The 27877-nt window shown below is 41.3% G+C and overlaps 1 protein-coding gene across 2 annotated transcripts in view; it reads left to right on the forward strand.

Annotated features, from left to right (window-relative positions):
* The window catches only part of ALCAM (activated leukocyte cell adhesion molecule), a 161392-nt gene that overhangs the window by 108059 nt on the left and 25456 nt on the right, over positions 1 to 27877 (forward strand). For both annotated transcript variants that reach the window (XM_024200328.3, XM_024200329.3), the window contains exons 2-7: positions 8413 to 8513; positions 12096 to 12315; positions 17690 to 17754; positions 18221 to 18308; positions 18868 to 19050; positions 26414 to 26541. In XM_024200328.3, the coding sequence (XP_024056096.1) occupies positions 8413 to 8513; positions 12096 to 12315; positions 17690 to 17754; positions 18221 to 18308; positions 18868 to 19050; positions 26414 to 26541 (785 nt within the window). The remainder of the gene's footprint in view (positions 1 to 8412; positions 8514 to 12095; positions 12316 to 17689; positions 17755 to 18220; positions 18309 to 18867; positions 19051 to 26413; positions 26542 to 27877) is intronic.

Here is a 27877-nt window from a genome sequence, read left to right on the forward strand (position 1 = left end):
TCTCTGGGAATGGTTTTCCAACCAGTTCTGAACCTACCTTATAGTAGCTCCATCTAGGTTGTATTTCCCTAGTTTGTTTGAGAAGGTCATGTGAGACAGTATCAAAAGCTTTACTAAAGTCAAGGTATACCACATCTACCGCTTCCCCCTCTTTCCCCACCTCCCAACCCCCCATCCACAAGGCTTGTCACCCTGTCAAAGAAAGTTATTAGGTTGGTTTGACATGCTTTGTTCCTGACAAATCCATGCTGACTGTTACTTATCACCTTATTATCTTCTAGGTGTTTGCAAATTGCTTAATTATTTGCTCCATTATCTTTCTAGGTATTGAAGTTAAGCTGACTGGTCTGTAATTCCCTGGGTTGTCCTAATTTCCCTTTATATAGATGGGCACTATATTTTCCCTTTTCCAGTCTTCTGGAATCTCTCCCATCTTCCATGACTTTTCAAAGATAATCGCTAATGGCTCCGATATCTCCTCAGTCAGCTCCTTGAGTATTCTAGGATGTATTTCATCAGGCCCTGGTGTCCTGAAGATATCTAGCATGTCTAAGTAATTTTTAACTTGTTCTTTCCCTATTTTTAGCCTCTGATCCTACCTTATTTTCACTGGCATTCACTATGCTAGATGTCCAATAGCTACTAAACTTTTTGGTGAAAAGTGAAACAAAAAAGTCATTTAGCACTTCTGCCATTTCCACATTTCCTGTTATTGTTTTTCCCCTTTCATTTCCTACCCTGTCCTTGGTCTTCCTCTTGCTTCTAATATATTTTGTAGAATGTTTTCTTGTTACCCTTTATGTCTCTAGCTAGCTTAATCTCATTTTGTGCCTTGGCCTTTCTAATTTTGTCCCTACATATGTATCTGCAGTCTCCCTAGGGCTCATCAAGGAAAAAAGATGAAAAGATACCTGTTGCTATTTCATCGCTGAGACTGAACAGCTTAATAAAATATTTACAGCAAGCAAGCATCTCCTTCTCCCCTCCCCCTGCACCATTGCCACTACACAGACACACAAATTAATCTGGACTGCCCAAAGAGGCATTAAATGTGCAATCAAAACTTGTGCAGAGATTGGGATTCTTAGACCTGGTAGAAATTTTGGAACCAGATGCTCTGTGTGTGTCTTCGGATATGGAGATGCTGGTTAATTTACCTCTTCTGAGTAGCAGGGACAAAGTACAGCGCAAAAAAAAAAAAAAAAAAAAACACCACACACAACCCTGCTGCTCTCTATTAATGAGACTTAATTCTTTAGATCATAGAAAATTAACAGCAGTAGCTGCACTGAATTTCCCAGCAACAAAATATCACCAACCAGAAATTATGCATGAAAACACAAAACAGCTTTCTTTGTGTACACAAAATACAAAACCAACTCAAAGGGAGCAGATTTTCAGCAACAGCCTCCTTTTTTGCACCCCCGTTACTTGGGCTCTCTTTATTTCAGGCTCAAAACATGGGGTTTTCTTGTTCATTTAGTGCCATGGTATTTTAAAAAAAAAAATCTGTGTGAGAGCAAATCTGAGTAGTAGCACAGTATCTCTAAACTTTGTATTGTTAAGGCAGGCTGTCACGGCCAAAAGTTTCCATTGCTTCAGTTAGGATTGCCAACTTTCTAATCGCACAAAACCGAACACCCTAGCCCCGCCCCTTCCCCGAGGCCCCGACCCCTGCTCACTACTTTCCCCTTCCTTTGGTGGCTCGCTGTCTCCCACCCTCATCACTTTTACTGGGCAGGGGCTTGGGGTGTGGGAGGAGGTACGGACTCTGGGCAGGGAATGAGTGGTTTGGGGTGCAGGAGGGGCCTCCAGGTTTTGCGGGGGCTCAGGCCTGGGTCAGGTGGGTGGGCTCTGGGCTGGGGTTGGGGATGAGGGGTTTGGGGTTCAGGAGGGGGCTCTGGGTTTGGGGGGCTCAGGGCTGGGGCAGGGGGTTGGGGCGTAGGCTTACCTCCGGCAGCTCCCGGTCAGTGGCGCAGTGGGGCTTAGGCATTTAGCCTGCCTGTCCTGGCACCGCACCCCGGAAGCAGCTAGCAAGTCCGGTGCTAGTAGGTGGGGGGGGGGGGAGCAGGAGGCTCCACGTGCTGCTCTTGCCCGCAGCCCCCTAGCTCCAGGCCAATGGGAGTGTGGAGCTGGCTATCGGGGTGAGGGCAGTATGTGGAGCCCCATGCCCCCCGCCTAGGAACCGGACCTGTGCTTCCGGAGCGCAGCGTGGTGCAAGGACAGGTAGGGACTAGCCTGCCTTAGATCCACAGCACCACCAACCGGAGCCACCAGGGTCCCTTTTTGACCGGGTGTTCCAGTCGAAAACCGGACACCTGGTCACCCTAACTTCAGTAGATACAATTAAAGCGGTATTGTGAAGTGAGGTAGTGAGCCTGCAGTGCTGATGACAGTGTTTTCCTGAGCGCTGTGCAGTTGCTATTTTAGGCAAAATAACTTGACTGTATTTGTGATTTCAAACACATTTTACATTTTAAAATGCATGCAAATAATATATTTCTGTTAAAACTTTCTCCAAAAGTTGTTTCTCTTAGATGCTAAAAAAACAGGATTTTGATGCAAAAACACTCAACACTTCAAGGGGGAGAGAAGGGGGAAATCAGGCCACAATTCACACACTTTCCATAATTTCTGTTGTCATCCCCTTTAATGTGTATCAAATATATCTGTTCTTAAAGTCTGACATTCTGTCTGTGCCTGCAACATGACCTGCAGTGAAGTTACTGCTGAATTTGTGAAATCATAATTGCCGTAGTCTAGATTTTGACTAGGGCTATGCAAGTGCTAGTGTCCACACAAGGAACTAGGGGAGTAATAACCTCCCAGCCCCATAATCTTTGTGTGGGCTAACCAGCCCTTGGGTGCTGTCATAGAGAAATAAATGGATGCCACATGGCCACTTGCTTTTCACTAGAGCAGGTAGTTGGTGAGAGACAAGGAATAGATGCTCTGCCATTCCCACGTGCCAGCCGAGTTGGTACAGAAGGTGTCAGAACTCGTTAAGTTGTCAGCCAATTGCCACCTTTATTTATGAAGTGGGAAGAAGGGAAGAGTTTCTGCTTTGAGACCCCCCCTCTGACAGCGCCTCCTGAGGCTACTCCTTTACTCCCCTATCCAGGCCTATGTAGAAAGGCACAAACTAGCCTGACTCTATTGTCCCAACCAAAGCATGGTGACTTCACTGCCGTATCATAGAGGAAAAAAACTGACCTAGGAGATAACTAGGTTTGCTTAAATCTGTTTGTAATGATTCAGTCAAAGTAGGCTAAGTAAGCACTTTGAGCTAGATTTGGATCTTGGTTATACAGTACAGGTATAATTCCACGAGTTCAGAGGAGATACTCCCAACTTGCACCAACAAATGAGATCAGAATATGCCAGTTGCATTATTTTTAAATGTTTCACTATATATGTCCTCACATAAAGGACATGTTTGTTATCATTTAGAGTCCTTGCAGGGCTGCAGAGGGGTGTTTAAGAAGTGCCTTGTGTGGCTGTAAAAAGGCTCCTTACAATCCTACTTGCTCTTGCTTCCCCACTCCCCTCCCTCCAGAGGTGAAACAGTTGCAGGGCCTTGACCACACCATACCAGGCTGTAGAGCAATTTGCTACATATTTGGATTGGTTTTTTTTTTTTTTTCCTCCTTAAGTAAACTGGAAAGTTGCCTGGAAAAATTCTAAGGGTGATTTTTATACTGCAAAGTGTCAATTTATTAGTCCCCCCCCCCTTTTTTTTTGCTCCCCCATGCATCTTACAAATATATCCACTAACACAGAAGAGAAACGTCAAAATATGTCTTTTTCATATGTAGTTTTCTAAAATAGTTTTGCAGGGATTTCTCTAATTCCTGTTATGAGTGTTTGTAGTGATTTTGCTAGTTTGCATTGTAGAATTCTTTTATGCATCCTGGATTCCTTGCTGCAATTTTTTTTTGGGGGGGGGGGAAGGGGGAGAGTGAGAATTTTGCAGAAGGGTCTCTCATATTTTGTTCAATTGCAGTTTCTCTGTGTTTAAACACAAATGTATTTTTGTTATGCACAATTGCCTACGAAACTGGATAATTTGAGTTTAGCCTGAATTTGCTGTACAAGAGATTGCCTTCGTCTTCAAACTATCTTATTTTAGCCATCTCAAGGGAACTGGTATGTGGCTTCTGATTTCAGACAAAATCATCCAAACTTTCATTTTAGCAGACCATTCATTGATTACATACTCTGAATTTTGTAAACCTAAATAGTCTCCATAAGCATTTTCAGTCACACTCCCAAAGCTGCTGAAGCTGCTTGTTGAGTGTTTTGTAGTATATGCTTGTTACCGTAGCAACTTACAGAAGTTGATATAATTGTCTGAGAGTGAACAAAAAAGGAACAACAATGAGAGTCCCACAGGGATATTTTTTTTCCATGATGGCACTGAGTATACATTAGCAGAACAAGCAAATCTCCTTCTTTTCTATCTAAAATGCTGTCATGTCTAATAATTTAAAATGCTTGTTTGACTTGAGCTTGAACTAGTTTATATACCAAATAGTTTGCTGCTTATTTACATAAGAGCAAGGCTCTTTTGTTACTTTTTATTCTTGAGGTAAAGAACTTAAAGGGGAGTTTTCTTGCTGTTTAACAGAAACTAAGATTAGAATTGTAAATATAAAATTAAAACTACACCATTCTTCCACCCACCCGAAACCAATTCTTTAGAGCAGGGTAAGGGGAATCTAGGGTTCCCTCCCCCCTTTTCTACTTTTGATTATTGTTTCCAACAGTATTTCTGAATGCATGAAATATTGGTCTTCATGTTTGTAAATTAAGAGGGGTTTTGTTTTTTTGTAACTTTTAAGTTTACATTTCTTTAGCTCCATCTAGTGGATCAAATGCTGTCTCTCTTAATTTAGAAAATAGCACTTGAACTTAATCAAACTGTATAGCAGATTACAACACGCTCTAAGAAGACTGTTTTTTATTTTAAAATATGACCGATTATATTTAAATTAAGTATGTGACCATATAACAGAAGCAGATGATTAGCAACAAATTGGTTAAAAAGGAATATTGTTAAGCTAGAACTCTTAGGATGCGAACAAATATAACAGCCTATTATATTTATCTTAAACCCTCCCTCCTCTTTCCCCCCCCCCCCCCGGCCAGGATCTCAATCCCAACTTGATTGATTCTCTTCTGCCTGTTTTGTCTTGTCGTTTACATTGTATGCATTTTGGAGAAAGGATTTTCACTTACAGTATTTTTGTATAACACTGTGATGAGTTAGAGAATATATGTACAGCTTTTAAATTCTGTTGGATAGTGAGGGGGCACTTTGTCAGATTGCGGACTCCATTTTGAATGGGTTAGTTTGCCTTCTCCATTGTCCTTTTACCTCCATCTTGGACAGAAATTCCAAGGGGGAGCAGCATAAGGATAACAATAAAGGGTCATTAATGTAAATGCTCTCCCATTGAAATAGAACCACCCTAGACAGTAGGCTCAGCCTTGCACAGAACCACCAGTCATCCCAGGTGGGTTGGTAACTCAGTAACTGATCACCAAGCAGGGGATTTTGATCACCTGATGAGGCTGTTAAGGGAATCATCTGATAAGAGGGCTAGAAGTTATAAAAGAGAGGGTCCCTCAGCAATCACTTTACAGAGAGAGGTTAAGAAGAGAGCAGAGATTCCATGTCCTGGATGAGATTGCAGGTGAACAGTGGAGAGAGGATGGGATATTGGACTGCACAGAATATTCTGACCTAGGTGTGAGGAAACAGAGACAGGGAAAATGTATATCGCTGTGTGTTAATTTATCTAGATCTATGCATATCTGTGTGCTAAGTAAAGAGAATATTGTATCTAAAATCCTGTGCAAAGTTTGTCTGTGTCTGTTGGCTTGCACTATAAACCAGAAGGCGCACGCTTCTGGTGGGTTTCTGGAGAATGTGCAAGTGCTGCTGAGGAGTCTTGGGAGAGACATTAATTTCAGGGCTGTGGCAATTGGATCGAGAATGTCCCTGGTGCCAAGAGGGGTGTCAGACATGAGGCATGAACCTGGAGTGTGGGCCTAGAGGCCCAAAGCCAGGAATAGTGCCTAAACTCTGCCCAGCCCCAGCAAGCTAAAGCATTTGGGATTCAGCATTTGTTTCCCCTCAGAGCAGTCTGGTGAGTGTCCTGCCCAGGAGCTCAACCACATCTGTGACAAGCACCTGTCACAACCGGGGTCTAGTCTGACTGTGGCTTTTAGGAGTTACCACAATATTCAATGTTCAGTACTAGCAACAGTAGTAGTAATAAACTCAGGCAAAATCCTCATTAAAAACAGTCAGTCTGCCTGAGTAAACACTGGGTAAGAACTTCAGTATTTGACCCTTTCAGAATATATATTTTATTTTAACTATCCACCTAACTGAGGTGAGGGCACATCCCTAACCAGGATGTACACATGGCAGGCGGAGTGTCGGCCAATTCCAAGTGCCATTCCAGACCCCTGGAGAGTACTCCTCTGGCCCAGAGATCTGTACTTTGGGAGAGGGTAAGTCAGGGGACAAGTACACCATGAACATCTGGCCTTGGCAAGGCGTGATGAATCTGCTGAAAAATTAATGCAGCTGGTGGATGTATGACCACCTTGTACAGCCCTGGATATGCCATCAGCTCCCTCTTGCTCCTTAAATAAGGTTCCTGGTTCAGCAGCAAGTTGGGGGAAATCTTTGACTGTGCAGCTCCAGTGAAGCCATGCTGGCTTGGCATTGAAGAAGGGAAGCAAAGGGTCCCCAGGCCTGTGTGAAGGCACAGGACCACTCTCCAATGGCTGTGATCTCTGGCAGAAGCCCCAAATCCATAGGAGTGGTGGATGTCATATTTCAGGGCAACTGCATCTGTATTACCCCTCTGAGGTCCAGCAAGGGCAACCACTCTCAGGCTTCCTCCTCCCCAGTTGTTGTCGTCTTCCTCCATCTTGACCAGAATATTTTCTGGCTGCACAGCTCCCTGCCTATACTTTGAATTCCCCAGGAAGGGAATACACCTAAGCAGGCCTGCTTTAGTATTCTCCTCAGAGATATTAAATAGTGAAATTGCCACAGTTAAGTTACACACTCCTCTTTCTAACTGATCACATTTATTCTTAAGTAAAAGTCTTATGCGAAAAACCTATTAAACAATAAAATAAAAAAAAACCTACACTCTCTGATGGCAACAAGGACTATGGCCAGTGAACAGGTTCTCAAATCCCACCTGAGGTTTTCCTGAGGGATGTAGATTTTTCACACCCCTGAGCGACATAGAAATACCAAAGTAAGTGTGTAGTGTAGGCCTGGGGTTTAAATTTAATTTGCTAAGGTTTAAATTAATTCTGTAAGGGTCACAAAATTGCCATGCCTGACACAGTGGGCAAACCCCATCCTCATTCAGTGCAGAGGAACAATCTGAGAAGAATATTGAGGAAAGACTTGCTAAGGCTGTTTTCCCTCTAGACTTCTGTACTGTGAGTTTTTTCCATGGGAGGGGGTGACGTAGGCTTGCGTAGTTTGTTTTGTAAAATTGATTTATAAAAATAGTAGCAAAGCAAAACTGTATTGGTAACAACAGCGCTACTATTAACATATTAGGTTGTTAAATTAAAACTGACATATTTTTAAAAGTGTTTCTTCTTTTTGCATTTCACTCATTTTAGACAATGAAACTACACTGGTCAATTTCACTTTGAAATTCCCATGCACTAGCACTATTATGCTTGGGTTACTTTGTCTAAACCGTCTGCTAGAGAGACAAGGCGGGTGTGGTAATACCTTTTATTGGACCAACTTCTGCTGGTCCGAGAGAGACAAGCTTTCAAACCAGACAGAGCTCTTCTTCAGGCCTGGGAAAATGTCACAGCAAAATGAAAGGTGGAACAGATTGTTTAGCATAAGTAGTGAAGAACCAGTAATATCCTGGGTTTGACAGGGCTACAGCTGTATTGCATAATATCAAAGGTATTAAGTTTATTTTGATTCTAGGCTGTCCTTATTTTGATATTGTGTTGCAACATATGCCCTGCAGATAGAACTGGCTGAGTTTTCAGATGGGAAAGATAAACATGTTTGTTCAGTTTTAAGGCAACAAGGCTTGATACAAGATAGCAGCCAGTGTCCATAGCCTTTTTTATATGGTCTTCTCCCTGAAAGGGTGAAGTTCTGTTCTCAGAATCCACATGGCTTCCATTAACTGCAGTAGGAAATCTGAGTGCATAAAGCCCATGAATAATTACCTAAACCCATTTAATGTACTGAATCCTATTTTGTTAAAAACATTCACGGATGAATCCCTATGGTAGAAAATAACACAATACAATAAGACACACTCTTTTAACCTTAAACCAAATAGTAACTAGCACCTTGGAATTCCAATAAAACACTTACCATTCCTTTCTCTCTCATAGGCCTTGGATTGTACACAGTAAATGCAGTATATGGAGATACCATTGTTATGCCTTGTTCTCAGGGAGTACCTAATGACCTGATGTTCGGGAAATGGAAATATGTGAGTATGGCTTACCTTGAACTTAATTATTGCCAGTATAAGTATATTTTTTGTGAATAAAAGTGCAGATTCAAATTTACATAATTCCACTATTCTGCTATCAAGTACAGTTGAAGGTAGGTAGAATGTGTCTCAAATGTGCAAGAGAAATAATTATTAGAACTAGGGCATTCTGTCAAGCCACATTAAAAACATGCCCGGTTGCCTCACTCTTATTGCAAAAAAAGCTATCTTTGCACATTTGAATCTTCCTAAAGCAGGAAGTGTTTTATCCTCATGAAAAGGACGCCCAAGTTGGCAACTACTGCATGCTGTTCTATGCTTCACTGTATTTTTGCATGCTGCAAAGGGCAAAGTGAGCCTTACTGGAGACCTGGGTTCTGTTTCCCTGTGCAGCTAATGGTGTGCAAAGAATGTGCCAGAAGCACAGTAGAAAAAAGCTAACGCTGCCTTGACTCACTCCATTGATTTGTATTGGAAACACCGCAGAATACACAGTGAACTTCACTATTATTAGTAAATGTCACTTTGTAGTTCGTCATATACCACTGTAAGCTTAAAAAAATAAACAGCACAAGTGTACATAGCAGCATTGAAACCGTATGCAGTAATTAATTAATATGAATGGGCAAACCAGTTATGATAAACATTATCCCCTTTCAGCTCTCTCTAAATGAAGTCAAAATTAACATTTTCCATATTTCTGAAAAGCCTATTTAAGCATCTCCCCTGATTATGATCTCCATTTCCAAAGCTGTCCTCTCACTTCCCAAAACCAAAATGCATTGGCAGGTGTTTTGAGGAGTGGAGGTCTCATTTGTTAAGGGCTGACTTAGTTCCCAGATCTCTTGCTCTGGCAGGGAATTTCTATTCCAAGTTTTGCCTGCTCATTAATCTAATACTCTCTTCTTTTGGTGGTGACCAAATGGTCCATCTTTGTGCAACAAATCTGCCACTTTAAAATTTAAAAGGACTTGGAGTGAACTGCAGTATTGTGAAATTGCATCTTCCGTACAAGATGTCCTCATTTCCATGAGGATAACAATTCTTGCAGGAAGAAGGGAGGAATCTCAAGAGCATCAGAATTTTCAAAGCCACCTCTGCATTTTGGGATGTAAATTGCAGAGTCCTGTGGAGCATGTTTGCTTAGAGGGGAGGGTTAAAATACTTAAAATAAGCCTACAAAAGATGGCCAGAATTTTGTTGAAAACTCCTTCCTTCCTTCTTTCCGGGCTTTTTTTCTAGAAAGGCAGTTGCTGCACTTGGTGAACTTGCAAAACTATTTTCGAGAGAGAGAAATCTGGCTCTCTTCCCCCAACACCCAACCCCATTGCACCGGGAATAGTTACTAATCAACAGTGGAGAAAAAATTTAGAAGTTGCCGATTGCTTTAGATCTGTCACACCTTTCTTAAACCACCACCACCACCACCACCACCAAGGGTACAGGGGTAGGTGACATATGTTGTGTATAATAATTTGTACAACTGTAACCAGCTAAGATTTTTAACATGCTAATTACAGCCAAAATATATTCCATGTAACCCCCTGCTCCCTGGCCTCCTAGCATGCCAATGATTTTGTTTGTTTTTCATCTTTTGTAAGACATTTTCCTTTCATTGGAAGCAAGAACACCCTTGTCAATTTCTGGGCATGTCATAGACTTCTTATTTTATAGACTGAGAGGAGATTTCAGTTTCTACTGTAATATTCTTGGGGTAGCCCTTCCAGGTCCCTAGTATGGACTTCGAAACACTCAGAGAAGAATCTGTCTCCAGAGAATTTACCGGAGATTTTACTTTGACTTTGGTGCATGCTAGGGCAGAACATTTGTGATGTGTGAATATTCATGCATTGCGGACAGGAACAACAAAGCTCACAAGCACTGTGCTATCAATTCTTGGTGCTTTGATGTAAGGAGATCTCTGTTTCCTGGAACATCATAACATGAAGAATAGTCTTTCCCTTTGCTTTTATGTAAAGGAGGGGAGGGGAAAACAAATCTTGCAAAACACAGCCTGCAGTTCTGCCTCTTATGAATATTAACTTTCTCTATGGCAGCTCCATGTAAAGTTCTCTTTTGATATTTTCCATTTTTTTATAGCAACTGCATACTGATTAAAGTAAGGAGGATGTCTAGAAACTACTTTACAGGTTATCCTAAAACACACAAATAATCTTTTATTGTAGGTATATTCCCATGTTTAGAGACTTCTGGATGCTTTAACAAAAAGAAACTAAAAACTAATTTAGAATAAAATGGGCAATTTTGCCTGATTAAATCCCAGGTGGGGAACTATATTTGAACATCCCTGACAAACAATACAAAATACGTAAAAACAATAGCCTAAAGAACAGGGCTTTGGAGCGGAGCCCGGAGCTGGAGCACAGAGCAGCTCCAGAGCAGTGGAGCTGCAGGTTTTTGCCTGGAGCTGGAGCGGAGCCGGAGCACAGTGTTGGTGTCACTAGGCATAACCCTAGGTAACTCGGGAGGGTGGAAGACCACGAGTGTTGATGAAGCCTTCCTGCACTATGCCTAAATGAACCAAACTCCTTCCATGTTTAACTCTAATCGACCTCAAAAGCCGGGGCAGAAATTGGAATGTGTAACAGTCAGTTATCAATTGCAACCCCCACTCATACCCGTACCAAGCGGTAATAATGAGGCCTGTATGTTTCTGGTTGAAGGGGAGATAATAAATCAAAGGGAAACAGGACCAGATAACGGTTTAGAGAAGAGTTACTAACGAGCTAGACTTATAGCCGCCAAAATGATTTAACTGCTTAAATGTATAAACATGACTTTTGTAGAAGAAGGAAGGGGGAATGGGGGGGGGGGAGAGAAGGCAGGGGGAAGAGGGAGGAACTTAGCTGTGAAATGTATAAAAAGAGAAAAACTGCTTATGATGGTGTGCTTGATCTGAGACGTGCCAGTCTCCTTGCACCGCTTTGAGATCTCAAATAAACTTTGTTTGCTTCTCCACCCTGGTGTGTTCATTGGCGCGAAGCACACCGGGCAACGAACCCCGCTGTTGCTGTCCTCGGGCCCTCTGTGCCGGCAACAACAGCTCCAAAGCCCTGCTGAAAAAAGCAACTGAAATCTTGAGTCTAACTTTGGATGCCTCTGATATTTTATATACCTTTTGGTATGTGGAAATGCAGCTAATTCCACAGCCACCAGCCTTTGTCACAGAAGGCCCTTCCTCATTCCATATCAGCATTGTATCATGGAATGGTAATCCATTCCAGTGCAGCCAGTCTAACACCCAGTATGCTATGTAGCACAACAGACTGTCCTTCAAATGACAGATCTTATCATCACTCTTTGTACTTCTATAGTATTGGATCAATTGATTGCATGGCAACTGGAGAATACCCCATCCTCTTCTCGCCGCCCCCCCCAAAATCAAAACAAAAATTCTAATCCTATGAATTATGTCTGTTGCCATCATTTTTAACTACATATTGGCTGAATAGCAGGCACCCATTGCAGATCTTGGAGCACTTCTAAATAAGTCTCTGTGTTTATGGAAAATGAAGCATTTATTTATTTAGATTATTTAATTTTATTTATTTATTTTAGGAAACGGCAAACAACTCTCCAGTATTTATTGCCTTCAGGTCAACAACAAAAAGACAAGTTCAATATGATGACGTAGCCGAATACAAAGGCAGATTGAGTCTCTCAGAAAATTATACCTTATCCATCAAAAATGCAAGGATCAGTGATGAAAGAAGATTTGTATGTATGCTAGTAACTGAGGACAACGTGTATGAAGAGCCTACAGTAGTCAAGGTGTTCAGTAAGTAACAGCTAGCATAGCTACTAATATGGATCTCCAATTAGGGAATTGCTGTTAAAAGAAAAATGAAAGCAAAAAGAGTAAAAAAAAATATTAAACAGAATCAAAGACTAACATTAGCAGTTTTCTGCAATAAAAAAGCCTAATCTGTCTGTAGCATTTGTGTAACGGGACTCTCTGTAGTCTTAGTCTGCCAGTTCTGAACATGAGGAATTTCAGGGCTTGATAATGAATCAATTGTATGCATAGGCTACATCATTTTGCCCTTAAAATGAAAAATGTAAAAATAAGACTGATGGGAAAATTTTCACTTACTCTGTAAGTGAACTTTTCTGGGGTTGGGGGAAGTGTTAAGTGATATGTTGGAAACATTTGATGGTAGTATGTGAGTTTAAAGAAATGTATTTAAATGTCCTCAAGAACCTGGCACACGCATATAACAAAATTTAAAATAAAGGCTTAAAAACAGGATACTAGCCAAAACTCATATTTTTCTCCCCTCTTGAAATGTCAGCAACAAAGGTGTATTAACATTATGACTTAAGGCTTGACACCATAAACCTTACTATTGAACACATCTGTCTAAGATTTTCAAAAGTAATTAGTGATTCTGGGTTGCTAAATTTTTCGGAGTCCAGGATTTTCACAGACAAGTTGCTTGGTAATTTTTGAAATTCAGGCCCCTTTAGGATTTCTGACATAAAACATGTAAAAATTGAGACAGCCAGCATGACTAATCACTACTGAAAATCTTGTCTGTAGCATTTCCTACTGTGAGTAGACTCTCAGAAAACAGTGGGTTTCTCCTCCATACCCAACCTTAAAATTGTCTTTTGCTTCCTTGCCTTTGTGCACTCAAGATGCATGTTTAAATACAGTTTACACAAAGTAACTCTGTTGTCAGGAAAAGTTGAAAAGTTAATAACAATATCAAAAAGATGACATTTTGGCTCAAAGAAAATACATAATTCACCAAATGTAATGATAATTTTATAACTCAAGCAGGAAGAAGGTGTGAGGAATTCTTCAATGTTGTTATCCTGGTATCTTAACACAATGTTGTCAGTGTCCCAATCAGTTTGAAGGGAGATTGGGAGTCAACAATAATTCACTTCCATTCTTTAACTTTGATGTTTGACTGCAAGAACAATTAAATTAAGGACAGCAGGGATAAGTGTGCAGGGTGCTTGAAATGAAGTGATAAAGAATTATCATGGTTATTTATCATGAAGGAGTAAATATGTAGATGAGACTGTATTATAGAGTGGTTACAAAATGTTTGAATACCAAGTGGTTGAATTACTTTATATAGTTCTATTTCTAAGGCGTACACAATGTTAGTTCAGCCATGTCTCACATCCTATACCTTTTATGGCAGGGGTGGGCAAACTTTTTGGCCTGGGTGGGGAAATTGTATGCAGGGCTGGGGCAGGGGGTTGGGGTGCAGGAGGGAGTGCGGTATGCAGGGGGTTGGGGTGCAAGAGGGGTGTTGGGTGTGGCAGGGGGTTCGGGGTGCGGGCTCTGGCCCGGCGCTGCTTACCTCGAGCGGCTCCGGGCTGCCTGCCGTGGCCCCACACCATTCCTGGAAGTGGCCAGCATGTCCAGCAGTGACTCCTGGGAGCGGGGTGGGACAGGCGGCTCTGCTGCACACTGCCCTCACCTGCGGGTAGCACCCCCAAAGCTCCCATTGGCCACAGTTCCACATTCCCAGCCAATGGGAGCTGCGGGGGTGGTGCCTGCAGGTGAGAGCAGTGTGCGGAGCCCTCTGCACTCCCTCCCCGCACCCTCCCAGGGGTCCCAGGGACATGGTGCCAGCCACTTCCAGGAGTGGCATGGGGCCAGGGAGCCTGCCTTAGTCCCACTGCACCACGGGGCTGGCAATCCCGCAGGCCAGATTGAAAGCCCTGACGGGCCGGATTCAGCCCATGGGCTGTAGTTTGCCCTCCCCTGTTTTATGGCATTCATTAATTAAGCTACATTTAGGAAGGAAAATAAGAATAGAAAATGCTGAATGTGTAATGTGGCTGAGTTAACATTACCAGTAAAACCTTTACTTCAGAATTTTCTGATTTTTTTCTTTTTTGAGTGACTTTACAATTTTAAAGTTCTGTTAACACATTTTAGCATTTAATTTCCCTGGTTGGTTTATATTAAAGAAAAAGTAAGATCTGTTGGCAAGTTGCATAGGTTCAGCCAGTAAAGTTTCTAAATTCTTCGAACAGCTGAATGAATCCCAAGTAACCAACATTCTTGGTTATCTGAAATTCAGATCTGTCCCTTGAGGTTTGACTGAAGCTGAGTTTCCCTGGAGCTTGTTACAGCCTTATTCCTGAGTTAATCAGCTGGTGCAGCTAACGAGGTGTATTGGCTCATTGCACAGATAACACCTGCTAATAGCCCTCATTGGATTGCTCAAGTAACAACCTCTGCCAGCTTTCCTGGTGGATCTTTCCAGCATCTTCATCTGGATGTAGATAGCCAAAATTTCCAAAGCATACTGGCTCCACATACATTAGCTCCTATCTCTTTGCACAGCTATTTGGACTCTACAGCTAGCAAGCCGAGTTAATGTGCTTACAGAGCTGTAAAGGTGCTATTCTAAGCCCCTGCAGCCAGAGATAAGCAGTTTGCTGAAGTTACAAGCCCCACCAACCTATGCTCTGATACTATTAAACTCTTGAGCTTAAAATTTCCTTCTGCTTCAGCAGATGATCTTCTAAATGTCTGGCACCCAATAAGTGTAAGCACAGTAAATTAATCTGCTTGCACAGGTGCAAGCCTGTTGCTATTCCTCCTCATCTGCAGCAGCCTGTCTGCACTCAGTGCTTAATTTGCAATGAGAGAGGTGCTGGGGCTCAAGCAATTTTTTTACTTAACTGATGTGTCAGGCCTAGAGGTGCCGGGGCTATGAACTGCCTACCCTAGGGGTGCCGGGACTCAGCCCCAGCACAAATTAAACACGGTCTACGTTGCAATTAGACATCGGCAACTGGTCTGTGCCAGCAGACTCAGACTGCGAGGCTGTTGAATTTCAGTGTAGACGTTCCAGCTCAGGCTGCAGCCCGAGTTCTGGGACCCTCCCACCTCACCAAATACTAGATCCCAGGCTCCAGCCCAAGCCTGGACGTCTGCACTGCAATTAAACAGCCCTTTAGTCTGAGCCCAAGTCAGCTGGCATGGGTCAGCTGCAGGTTTTTAACTGTGGTGTAGATGTACCCTGAGTGGGCAGGGAGAGCTCTAAGCAACTCTTCTGTGCCTTCTCCCCTTCATCTACTCAGCAGTACCCCTTTCGCTGCCTCCCACCTCCTCACATGTGGGTGGACAGAGCACTCGCTCTGGCTCACTGCTACCATTCCAGGTAGTGAATAATTTGTTGCTGTGAATCATACAATATCAGGGTTGGAAGGGACCTCAGGAGGTCATCTAGTCCAACCCCCTGCTCAAAGCAGGACCAATCCCCAGACAGAGTTTTGCCCCAGATCCCTAAATGGCCCCCTCAAGGATTGAACCCTCCACCCTGGGTTTAGCAGGCCAATGCTCAAACCCCCAGGTAACCCCAAAGGGAGCAGGATAGATGGTTTGTTCTCTTACTGTACTCAGAGAGGGGACAGCTCAACAGAGTGGATAGCCCTCTTTAAAGAACAACCAAGTGCAGTCACCGGTGGGGACATAGAAAGAAAGGGAAAACGAAAAGACACAGCAAACTTCAAATTTGTTCAGTTTATCAGATGGCTGGCAAAATGATCTAAAAACAGCCATTTTTGTTTATGGGACCTGTCTGCGTGGGATGAGGGCAGTTCAGGAGACCTGGTTGTGGTTCAGGTGATGGGCATGAAAACCTATTGTCCCTGCAACTGTGTTTGGAAATTGGGTTAATCTGTTTGTTTTAAAACAACACATAAACAGTGTTTACACTTCTAAAATACGGTCTATTCTGTTTTCTGCTTGAGAACAACATGAGGCTTTTTGAGCCCAGGGTTTTTTGTGCATGGCTTTGGTATTTTATTTGCCACAGGCAAGTTGTTTGAGAATTCCAAATAAATAGTTTACTTTATTGCTTTTGGTTTTTTTTCTTTTTGATTGTCTGTTTGGACAAATCTTCTAAAATGCAGGAAATTGTATCTCAATATATGAAGAAAGAGACTTAGAATGGAAACTTGTGCAAACATAGCTACAGCTGTAGTAGGCATGACAAGTGTGACTGCATAAATTAATAAACTTTTTATTCTGTTTTTTTCTTTATTTTATATTTTTAAATGGTGTGAAGAGAACTTGGAACAGGATACCAGGGCACTTGGTAACTTTCCAGATTACTAGCATTGTTTGATAGGTTTGATTTGAAAAAGCTTCTGTAAACTGAAATGTGAAAACTTGGAGACAGTTTCTGTTTGTGTATGTGTATATAAATGTCTGCTTATTTAGAAGCACAGCTGGAGTGCAAAGACTTTTTTTGACTGTAAATATACAGACTTTGTTTCCTTCAAACTTATAGAAAAACAGTCTCTTGGAGATAAAAATTTGCATTCCATGCTTTTGGCCAGAATGAATTTTAACATACAAGTTGTATAGTCTCTAGAAAATAGCGTTTTATAATGGAAACGCTGACGGAGCCTTAACTCTAACAGGGAAGGGTGCAGCTACTGTAAATAGGATGATGTATATTGCTACTGAATAGAAAGTTTGCTTTTTAAAGAGATGCAATCGACTCAAAATCTAGTCAGTTTTGAAAAATAAATTAAAGTAATTTCAGGGTACTACAGTTGCTTCTGTTATACTAATCCAAGGTGTTACTTAAGTATAACAATAGTATGCGGGAAAATGAGAAGTGGGATTAAGTTGAGTTTCTCCATTTGAAATATTAAAGCTAAACTAATATCTGTGGTAAAACTTCTTTTGTGCCACTATATTTTATATACCACTGTTTCCTTCTTCTGGAAATGTATCATGTTCATCAGTAGGCTCTCTTAATCTAGGTTGTAGCATCCCTGGCCAAAATATACCGTGCCAATATGTGTAGCATAGGTTTACACTACTTTTATATTATCATGTAAAATGACATATATAAAGTGAAACCAGTAACATGATTCTCTCTCCTGTTAAATCTCGTGAGATTCCCCCACCCCCCCCAAAGTCCATTTGCCAATATTTAGGTAGGAGCAATTTTTTTTTAACAGCCAAGGAAGATGTAAACCCCCAAAAGACAAGGTTTCAAATGAAAAGCATGATGACTCTGCAGCTCACCAAATAGTTCTAATGTAGTTGCTGAACCCAGGTTGCTGAATGTTCTGTCTTTGTTGTTGGAGAACGTTAGTCCTTTATACAACAAACTGAAATCCCTGCTCTCCTTTCTCTTACACATATTTTTTGTTTATAGAACAACCATCTCAACCAGAAATTATACATCCAGCAAACTTCCTAGAAACGGAAAAGCTTAAAATGGTAAGAGCATTTTTCTTAATTTAAATTCATGTCCCTGGAGGTGAGCTTGAAGCTGTGCCATCAGCAAGATGGAATATTTTGTGTGTGTTTTCTGAGCTAGCAGTAGTGGGATATGGGGAGGATTGCTCAGGACCCAGTCTGAGATTATAGAACTTCTGAAACCATCTCTTGGACAACCAGTTTTCAGCTGAATCAGGAATAACAGCAACATGCTAGGATGTTACAACTAGTCCTCCCCATATCCAGAAGAATGAGTCAAGCTCTATTTGGCCCCCTGTCCCCAAGAAATATCCAGGCATCATTTGTCATTTATCCTTTAAAAAAAATCAAACGTTTTGGATTGTTTGTCCTTTCTTGAGACTTTAACTAATCACATAACCAAGAGTAACCACGTAAGCATAAATGAAGGAGTAATTCTACCAAAATGTCAGAGGACAAAATGTTTGATAATTCTTGTGTTCTGCAGCTCGGGGAATGTATTGCAAGAGAGAGTTATCCAGATGGCAACATTACATGGTACAAAAATGGAAATATTTTGCAGCCCGTTGAAGGAGGTATGTTTCAGTAATGAACAATGAACTTGATCCTAGAACAACCTGCACATGTCAGTAACTTTACTCATATGAGTAATCCTATTTAAATCAATAGGGTTATTCCATGACTAAAGCTATGGACATGAGGGAAGGTTTGCAGGCTTGAGGCATAAAATTGTGGGTTTTAATATTGTATTATTATTGCCAAAAAGTTAGATGTAGCTTTCTGAGTTAAGGATTTTTTTAAAGTAACTAGAGAATTAATTAGAAAGTGCTTGTTTGTTTGTTTTGTTTTTGTTTGTTTGGTTTTTTTTTTAGTACTTACAGGATTTTAGGACAGCATTATTTGACCAGGAATCTTTGTTGGGGTGTTTTTTCTTTGTGGGCCAAAGTGTCAGGATGAGCGGGTGCAGTCTGTTGTAGTGAATTTTGTTTGTTGTATTGCTTGCTTTAATATTCATGTCTTGTGCTTGGATGCTGAGCAATAGGTGCATAAAAATCAAAATATACAAAATAAGAAAAAATCCAAAATTAGGTTGTATATACTAAGAATGATACTGAAACAATGCCGTCTTTTCAGTTGTTGTCATGACCTTACAAAAGGTTGTGGACCGATCAAGTGGACTCTTCACCACAACATCTTCTCTCCAGTACATGCCGACAAAGAAAGATGCAAATGCACGGTTTGCCTGTAAAGTGACATATTATGGACCATCTGGACAGGAAGAAATATCATCTGAACCAGTGGTCTTTGATGTTCAATGTAAGTTGTTAAAAACTCGGTCGCAGAACTATGTTCATAAATATGATCTTTCTGGGGGGGGGGGAAATCAGTCTCTTTCAGCAAAATTGCAGGGTCACAGATTTTCTTTGATAGCAAAACCCTTTACTAAAACTGTGAGATAAATCAGAAGAATGATGCTCTTTTTGATAATAGGATTAATACTTTTTCAAAGTTGATCTGCAGTGAAAAGATTTAAATCAAGCATACACCATATCCATTTCAGGATTATGAGAGTCATTAGATTTCTGAATATTAAGATTACTATTTCAGGAGGAAAAGTGTAGCAGCTAACAGAATCTTATGATGAAATGGGAATTTCAAGTCCTCATAACAAACTATTACTAAATAAGCTGAATTGGAAGTTTTTGTAGTAGTTGACTAGAGTTCAAAAATATTGTGTGAGAATTAGATTGTCTTCGCATCTCTCTCTGCCCAGTGAAATATTCAGTAAATATGAATTAGCACACATCAAGATTGGTATACTAAGGTACCCAAATGTTTAGAGTACTTCTTGAGCACAAAAAGTCATGTATCTAAACAAACAGTGCAAGTTATCCCTCTGCTTAAAATGTCAATACAACAGTGCCCAATCAGCTCTGTAGTTAATGCTGAATTGAGTTTTACACTTCAAATGCATTTTTATTGCTTTTTTTATAAAGGAGAAGTTATGTAGCTAATAATATCCAACTCTTCGAAGTACAAAATTTACTTGCCTCTTACAGTACAATATTGCCCTTATTAAGCAGAGAAAGCAGGCAATAGACCAGGAAGTAGCGAGGGAAGATGGTAGCAACTGTAGAGCGCATGGCAGGCCATGTCAAGGAAGTGAGGAGAGAAGCTTCTGAATGAGCGTAAAAGGTACCAGGTCTTAGTAGAGAATTGAGGAGAAAAGAACATTGAAGAAAATATACAGACAGAACTGTCTTTTCTTGTATACCTTCAGTGAAAGCTCAAATCCTAAATAAAACTCTTCTGGTTTGGGAATGCTGCTTCTGTCCAGACATTTGTCTGTTTTATGTGGCGTCAACTACATAAGTTTATGCTAAGTAGTGCACTTGTATTATTTTCATGAGTTACGACTGCCTCTGAGAGAAAGTGATCACTGAAACCAGTAAAAAAAAAATACAAAAAAAAATTGACTAGAATTCTCCAGGTGCCGTATAATTTAGTATATTGATGCTGTTTGCTGCTAATAGAAAAAAACTTACATTTTCCTTCAAATCCATCTTGTGAAGATGTTACAACAAAGAAAAGACAAAATGCAAAACAGATTAAGTTCAGTTGCTTGGCCTACAACAAATAAGGATTCCCATTTCAGACTGGGTAAGCTGGCATTTCTGGAACGTATTAAGATCGTTCTAAATTTGCAAAATATACATAGCAACTTAAAACTTTGTACCAACTTTATGGCCCAAAAATTCAAGTTGCTAAAAGCTCTTAATGTTGCTGAAGCTCAGCATCTCCCAGGATCAAATTATTGTCCATGCCCTGAGGGCCCAGTCCTGGCCACAAGAGCTTCCACCGTGTGAAACCCAGAGCAGCAGCAATGCACACCTGCTCTCTGCAGCCATAAGAACAGCCATACTGGATCAGACAAATGGTCCATCTAGCCCAGTATCCTGTCTTCCTATGGTGGTCAATGCCAGATGCTTCAGAGGGAATGAACAGAACAGGCAATTATTGAGTGATCCATCCTCTGTCATCCACTCCCAGCTTCTGGCAACCAGAGGCTAGGGACACACAGAGCATGGTGTTGCATCTCTGCCCATCCTGGCTAATAGCCATTGATGGACCTACTCTCCATGAACTTATCTTGTTCTTTTTTGAACCCCGTTATAGTCTTGGCCTTCACAACATCCCCTGGAAAAGAATTCCACAGGTTGACTGTGCGTTGTGTGAAGTACTTCCTTGCTGCCCATTAATTTCATTGGGTGACCCCTAGGTCTTGTGTTATGAGGAGGAGTAAATAACACTTCCTTATTCACTTTCTCCACACCAGTCAAGATTGTATAGGTCTCTATCATATCCCCTCTTAGCTGTCTCTTTTCTAAGCTGAAAAGTCCCAGTCCTATTAATCTCTCCTCATATGGAAGCTGTTCCATACCCCTAATAATTTTTGTTGCCCTTTTCTGTACCGTTTCCAATTCCAATATATCTTTTTTGAGATGGGGTGACCAGATTTGCATGCAGTATTCAAGATGTGGGCGTACCATGGATTTATATAGAGGCATTATGATATTTTCTGTCTTATTATCTATCCCTTTCCTAAATGATTCCTAATGTTCTGTTAGCAAAGGGACAGAGACATTGTCAGGGACAATGATCCATTATCCAGAGAAGAGGAAAGCCCCAGACTGAGGCAACCATCTATGGCTTACTTGGCTGCCTAGCTTCTATTCCCTTCTGGGGCAAAGTCTGTGGAGAGATTTAGAATGGGGACTGAATTCTTGTCTTCCATTCATGATGCATCAATGCATTTTAATGGAGTTTATTCCTGATTCTCACCTGAGTAAGAGATTCAGACCTCTGTTCCACTGACTGACTCTTCCAAAACAGCCAGGGAAAATGACAAGGAAGAAGGCCATTGTGAATATCAGCCATTACTCTTAGAAGTCATTAAGAGATCCCATGTCTACAAGCACCCACTCCATACCTACACCTCTACCTCGATATAACGCTGTCTTCGGGAGCCAAAAAATCTTACCGCGTTATAGGTGAAACCGTGTTATATCGAACTTGCTTTGATCCACCGGAGTGCGCAGCCCCGCCTCCCCAGAGCACTGCTTTACCGCATTATATCTGAATTCGTGTTATATCGGGTCGCGTTATATCGGGGTAGAGGTGTATCAAATTGAGTTTGCTTTAATTTTTGGTCTCTAAAGAGCAGGCACCTAATCTCATTCTCTCTCGCCCCACTCTCCTACAAGACATGAGAATTGTTGCACAGGCTCACTGGAGGATCCAGGATACAGTGAGGTCTGCTTGAAAGGAAGTCTGGTAGTGAGCTAATTTGCATGAATCTCCTGTCTTCTCAAATTGCTCCATAGCTACTGCCCGTTAAGCAGTTATGCTGTCCCCATTGCCGTGACCACTTATAGACCCCAGGCTAGCCTACTCACTGTGAATCTGGTTTGCACAAACTTCTTGAATTTATGTACCCCAGACTGTTGCAATCATGGCCCAATGTGAAGAAAAGAGTGCTGTTCCCAACGGCAACATCGTCTGCACTGAAGAATTCACGGGTACTCTACACTGAAGATTAAAAGAGCGTGGCTAGCAAGCATATTCTATCCTGTTCTCTCAGCAGACAATTTAATTAAGATAACTTCTTTGTGCACCCATGTCTAGCTTCCTCTAGAGACATTTAGTATCGCTGCACTGCTAATTAACTAACAATGGGAATTGGACATATCCTTGATTAGTGAAGGGGAGTACATGGCATGAAGCTCCCTCAGCCACAGAATGAAGCATTACTAGTTTCTTTCTGAAAATACCTTTATTCATTTAACATAACTTCAGTCCCTTGTTCTTTTCAAATGCATCTCTAAACTGAGATCCTTATAATCTCATTTGAATAGGTGTCCAGAATTGCTTTGAACAGATTTCTCCACTGCTGTTAGGTGAAGTTGTTGGTGAGATACAAGTGTTTTTTTTAAATGTGTCAGTAATCTTAATTAGTTTCTAATTCCTTCTTATTAATTATTTTCTTTAGCTGAATTTAGTACAGGTTAAAAAAAAGACAGATTACAGCTCCAAGAAATGGAAATCTAGTTATTTACCTAGTCATTTGCATTCAGATGCATCACCAAGCTCTATCATTCCTTAAATTTCTAAAAGACAACTAATCAGAAAATAACACAATACCAGCTGTTCAGTTTAAAGTCAGTGATGAATCCCACTCATCAACAGCTGCAGGGTCCTCCTGAATAATCAGCCAGTTGTTTTTTAACTGTACCCTATTTATTTGGGGATAAAGCTTGACTGCTCTGTCCTTCCAACAACACATGGAGAAGACGTGCAAAAATCCACTCCTCTGCAGGCTTATCATTGGCCGCTAGTGCTGTAACCTGCTGGATATCTACCAGTGCCCTAATTATTGCACCTGCTAAATACCATGCAGCAACATGGGGTTCTAGTAGTCACTGCAGCAAGTTGGACTCCGTGATCTACTCTTCCCTTCATATCATCACTGGTGCAGCCTGGACAACTCGAGGCTCCAACTTTCTGGTCCTGGCTGGCATTGCTCCCCCAGCAATGAGTCATGAAGGCAGGGCTATGCAGCCAACCACCAGGACAGCTTACTTCACAATTTCATCTCAAAGCTGCACCAAGAATGCTGGCTGAAGTCAAGACGCCCCTTTTCCGAAGTAGTTGAGGGCCTCAGACAGTACATCAGAAATTACATTTCTAAGGAATCAGGGCAGCAGGCAGTGTGGGACTATATTTTGGATTTCTTGGCATATAGACAACTCAGATCTGTGTCTACTGATTTCTTTAGAGGAGCTCTGGCATACCCCTCAGAACAACTAGATGAAGTGAAAGATTCTTCTTTGTTATAACAGGATATGTTGTGATCGTAGGCAGTTTAACTTATATCTTTACTGTTGGGGCTTCTTGATCTCACCATGCCGCCTCTGTAGACCTCAAGAACAAACCGCATGCCATCTGGCTATGGACTGCCCTCTTTACCATCTTGATGGGGGATGGATGTGCTCAACATTTCCACGTGATAGAGTGGTTACCTTATGTACCTGACATCATCTGATTCATTGTTCATGCTGCCAGAAGAAGAATCCCACTCCCAACTCAACTCCATAACAAAAATACACACAATTTTGTCAAAAAACCCACCACCAACAAAAAACTCTTCCATTAAAATGAGACCCAAAATCTTTCAAAGCTCTGACCATATGGATAAGTTTTATGCAGAGCTCTGAAGTTCTTTACATTCAGTGTCTGGTGAGCTGCTGCTGTAGGGAGCAAGTTCCAGAAAACTATAGGAAGAGCGACTTAAATGAACTCCTGCAACAGAACAGCGGTAGAGATGTGCTAGCTCAGATGACTAAATAGTTTAGGGCTTCATAGACGTTGACTTGAACTCAGAAGTGGAGAGTCACAGAAAAGACTCACCAGTTGGACATACAAACTTTCCTACACTGCCTCACCAGCATACATCAGACTTGTTATGGAAGAACTGTATCTCTAGGTTTGAAAGGGTGGTTCAGACTCCACGTCTGTTCACTCGTTGGCCTCTTCTAATGCTACCAAAAGAGTGTCAAGGTTGGGGCGGGGGTGGTTTTGTGATAGAATTATCAGGATAGGTTACTGAATGGCCATGTGAAATGTTTGGCTATCAATATCCATTTCCAGACATTGCACCTGCATTTTGCAGGGTCAATGAGTGTTACTTGCACAAGGTAAGGAGGACAGGGAGAAGGGGATCCTGACCTAGTGAGAGGGATAATGTGTGGCCAGCAAGTTAGGGCCAACGATTCATAATTTAGAAGGGACCATTGGTGATCATCTAATCCATTGGTTCTCAATCTGGGCCGCAAGCAGGCCGCAATCATCACACAGCTGTGGCCCATGTTACATCCTCAAGGCCATATAGGTAACACCTATATTGTATGGATGAAGCCCAGACAACACCGAGAGAGCCGCATATGCGGCCCACAATGGTGAATAGATTGAGAACCACTGATCTAGTCTGACCTCCTGTATAACATAGGACTTCCCTGAATTAATTCCTATTTGAACTAAAGCATACCTTGTGTAAAAACATACACTGTCAGTCACTAGTAATTTTTAAATCAAGAATCTAGTACAACCCTCTTGTTAAGCTGGGTAACTACCCTCACTGTTACACTGATTTAACTAAATCAGTTAGAGAAATAGATTTAGTTAAACTGGTGAAATCCCCTTGTGTGGACTTATTTTAACTTAGCAGTAATCTTTTTTCTTTGGTCTGCTGCCAGCCTCACTAGTTAAATCAATACAAGGTACCCCTAAATCAAAAAGGAACCTTGCAAGGGATGCTCCCATTTATCTAAATCAATTTCTAATCTGGTTTAATTAATTCAGTACAATTTTTTCTTACAGACAGGGCCTCAGAGAAGTCTTTATCCCAGGCTCCCCCCTTCCCCTCTCCCTTCTTTTTTAACCCTGCATTCGAGTAAGAGAACAGCCCCACAAAAGACTTGAGACTTCCCCTCAGTGTGGTGGACTATGTCTAGTGCTGCAACCACAGTATAGCCCTTCACCCTCATTTGTGTCAGAGCCAAAGAGCCTTGTACTTCCTGATCCATTCCGTTTTCCCCTTTCCTGAGTAAATAGCATTGTCAAATGATTGTTCATACATATTTATATATATATAAAATTTTAAATTATAACCAACAATTGTGCCATGTGATTTGCTGTTTAGAGCAAACCTAACCATTTTTGTCAACTAAAAAGTAGGTGCAACTGTCCCAGTGCTGAACAGAGATCCACCAGCATGGACCCTAATGGAGTCCTAATGAAGGCAGTGGAGGTCCACCATACCCTATCCTAATGCAAGAGCGTCGCATGATTGGAATACAACATATTATTTAAATGAATACAAAAAGTTATCTATCCGTTATTTTCTTTCATTAATCTGACCCATTTTACTCCGCTTTTGAAAAGTATGTTTAACATCCTTCATAGGAGGAGTAACCTATATTAGAGAATACTCTTAAAATAAAGATAAGATTTTAAAAAATTACCACAGTACGATATGTTATAGCTCAACCCTATTGAATATGGCAGAAATGTTACATTTACAGCTTTGTTGAGTCTTAAGTTCACCAAATTCATCTTTCTGAAAGCTACTGCACTGATCAGCATATAGAGGAGCCTGGCTATAGTTGCTTAGCTAATATTTCTTTTTATTTAATACAAGATACTATTATCTAATTAGTGCAGGGGGCTGATAGCTTTAGTTATTTTTATGGCTGCTGCAATCCCTTCAAACAGCAAGTTGCATATAATGCCATTAAAGTCTCTCGTAATGAAATCATACTGTGAAATTGTTCCTACTGGTCTTTTTTACATGAAATAATTATGGTCACTCCTGCTTCAGTTATAGGCATTTTGCTAAGGAAAACTTGATTTTATACAGGGTTTCTATATAGTTTATTCTAAGAGGATTAGTGCTAAGTATGGAAGAGTACCTCTTAACTTCATTCCTTCTATTAAAAAGAAATTATGCAATACCCTCACCTGCTTCTGGAGAAAATTGTGTATACTTTGGACATTAACTATGCATAAAAGGTAATCTTGGTACTTGACAAAAACTATTAACTTGTGTCCATTATTTTCACAGATCCTACAGCGAAGGTGACAATTAAAGTGCTGTCACAAAGAAATACCATCAAAGAAGGTGATAACATCACTCTAAAGTGCTCAGGAAATGGTAACCCCCCTCCACAGGAGTTTTTGTTTTATATTCCAGTAAGTATTACTTTACTATTGTTACTTAGCTATAATAGTCTGTACTATTTCTTCCTATTATTTGACACCAGAGGCACCCACACTGAACCAATCTAACTTTACCTTACCACGGCAAAACCCCCTCGTGTTCCTCCCCACTGCCCCTCTCCTAGTCAGCTCCCCCAGGCAGGCACTCACTGCAGCTCCCCGTACTTCTAGCAGGTCATGAGCTGCTGCTGAGCAAGTCCTGTGAGTAGAGCAGAGGGGACATGAGATGCTGGAAGTGGAGCAAGGCTGGGCACGCCCCCGTAGGGAGCCCAGATGCAGGAGCTGGACCCATGGCAGTGGCCAGGAGTAGCTGTGCAGGCCCACCTCACTGTCCATGCAGGTTTGGCCCCATGTCCTCTGCATTGTGATGGGGGAGGGGCATGCCAGAGCCAAACCTGAATCAGTACAGGGTGGCCAGCGCTGCTCCTCCTGGCCCATGCTGTTGGGATGGCTCCTGCACTGGTACCCAAATCAGTCCGTCCGGAGCTCAGGTTGCCCCTCCCCTCAACAAACGATGCCCTAGGCATGTGCATAGGTTGCCTATACCTTAGTCAAGTCCTGCCAATGGTAGGCACCATGCATAAAATGCATATGGCTGTGGGTACTGCTGTTCAACACTAGTTTATCTGTGGACCGAAGTTGTAAAGGCTTATATAACAAAGTGAAAAGATGACCTTGGCAAGCTCAGCAAACTCGCTGAGAGGATACCAGTTTGGAGTCTGTCAAAATTTAGTGACGATTTTTTTTACCCTCTTTACAGATTAGCAAACTTTTTACACAAAATATATGATGCAGTGGTGTTCATAGAAATGCAATGGTGAAAAAGGACCAGAGGAAAACAGTTTAACTCAAATACGAACAGAGTAATCCCACGAGAAAAATCAAATGTAGCAATTAAGGTGGCAAAATCCTATCTAAGATTTAGCTCTTTCTCTGCAAAGTATATTGAGTAATTAATTCTTGTAGTGACAGCCTTCAGAAGAACATTAGAATTATATGGTGTAAAATAAAGATTCAATGTATTAATAGAATTTTTTTTAAATGGGGAATAAGATTTATAAAGAACAAATGGAAAATTATTAACTACGTGTTAAAGGGACAAACATTCTTTTTGCATGAGTTTAAAGTAGTTTCAGGTATCACACCTGCCATTTCTTGTGGTTCCACAGTCACATCTTCCTGTATTTATTTTGTCTTTGCTCTGTTGCTGTGTGAAATACCAACACAAACAAGGATTGACTGACAATACAAGGGAAACAGTGGAATAAATAATACACAACCTGCTGTCCAATGCAGGAAGTAAAAATTG

Source organism: Terrapene carolina, unplaced genomic scaffold, assembly GCF_002925995.2.
Source record: "Terrapene carolina triunguis isolate 2854851 unplaced genomic scaffold, T_m_triunguis-2.0 Scaffold558, whole genome shotgun sequence".
Lineage (NCBI taxonomy): Eukaryota > Metazoa > Chordata > Testudines > Emydidae > Terrapene > Terrapene triunguis.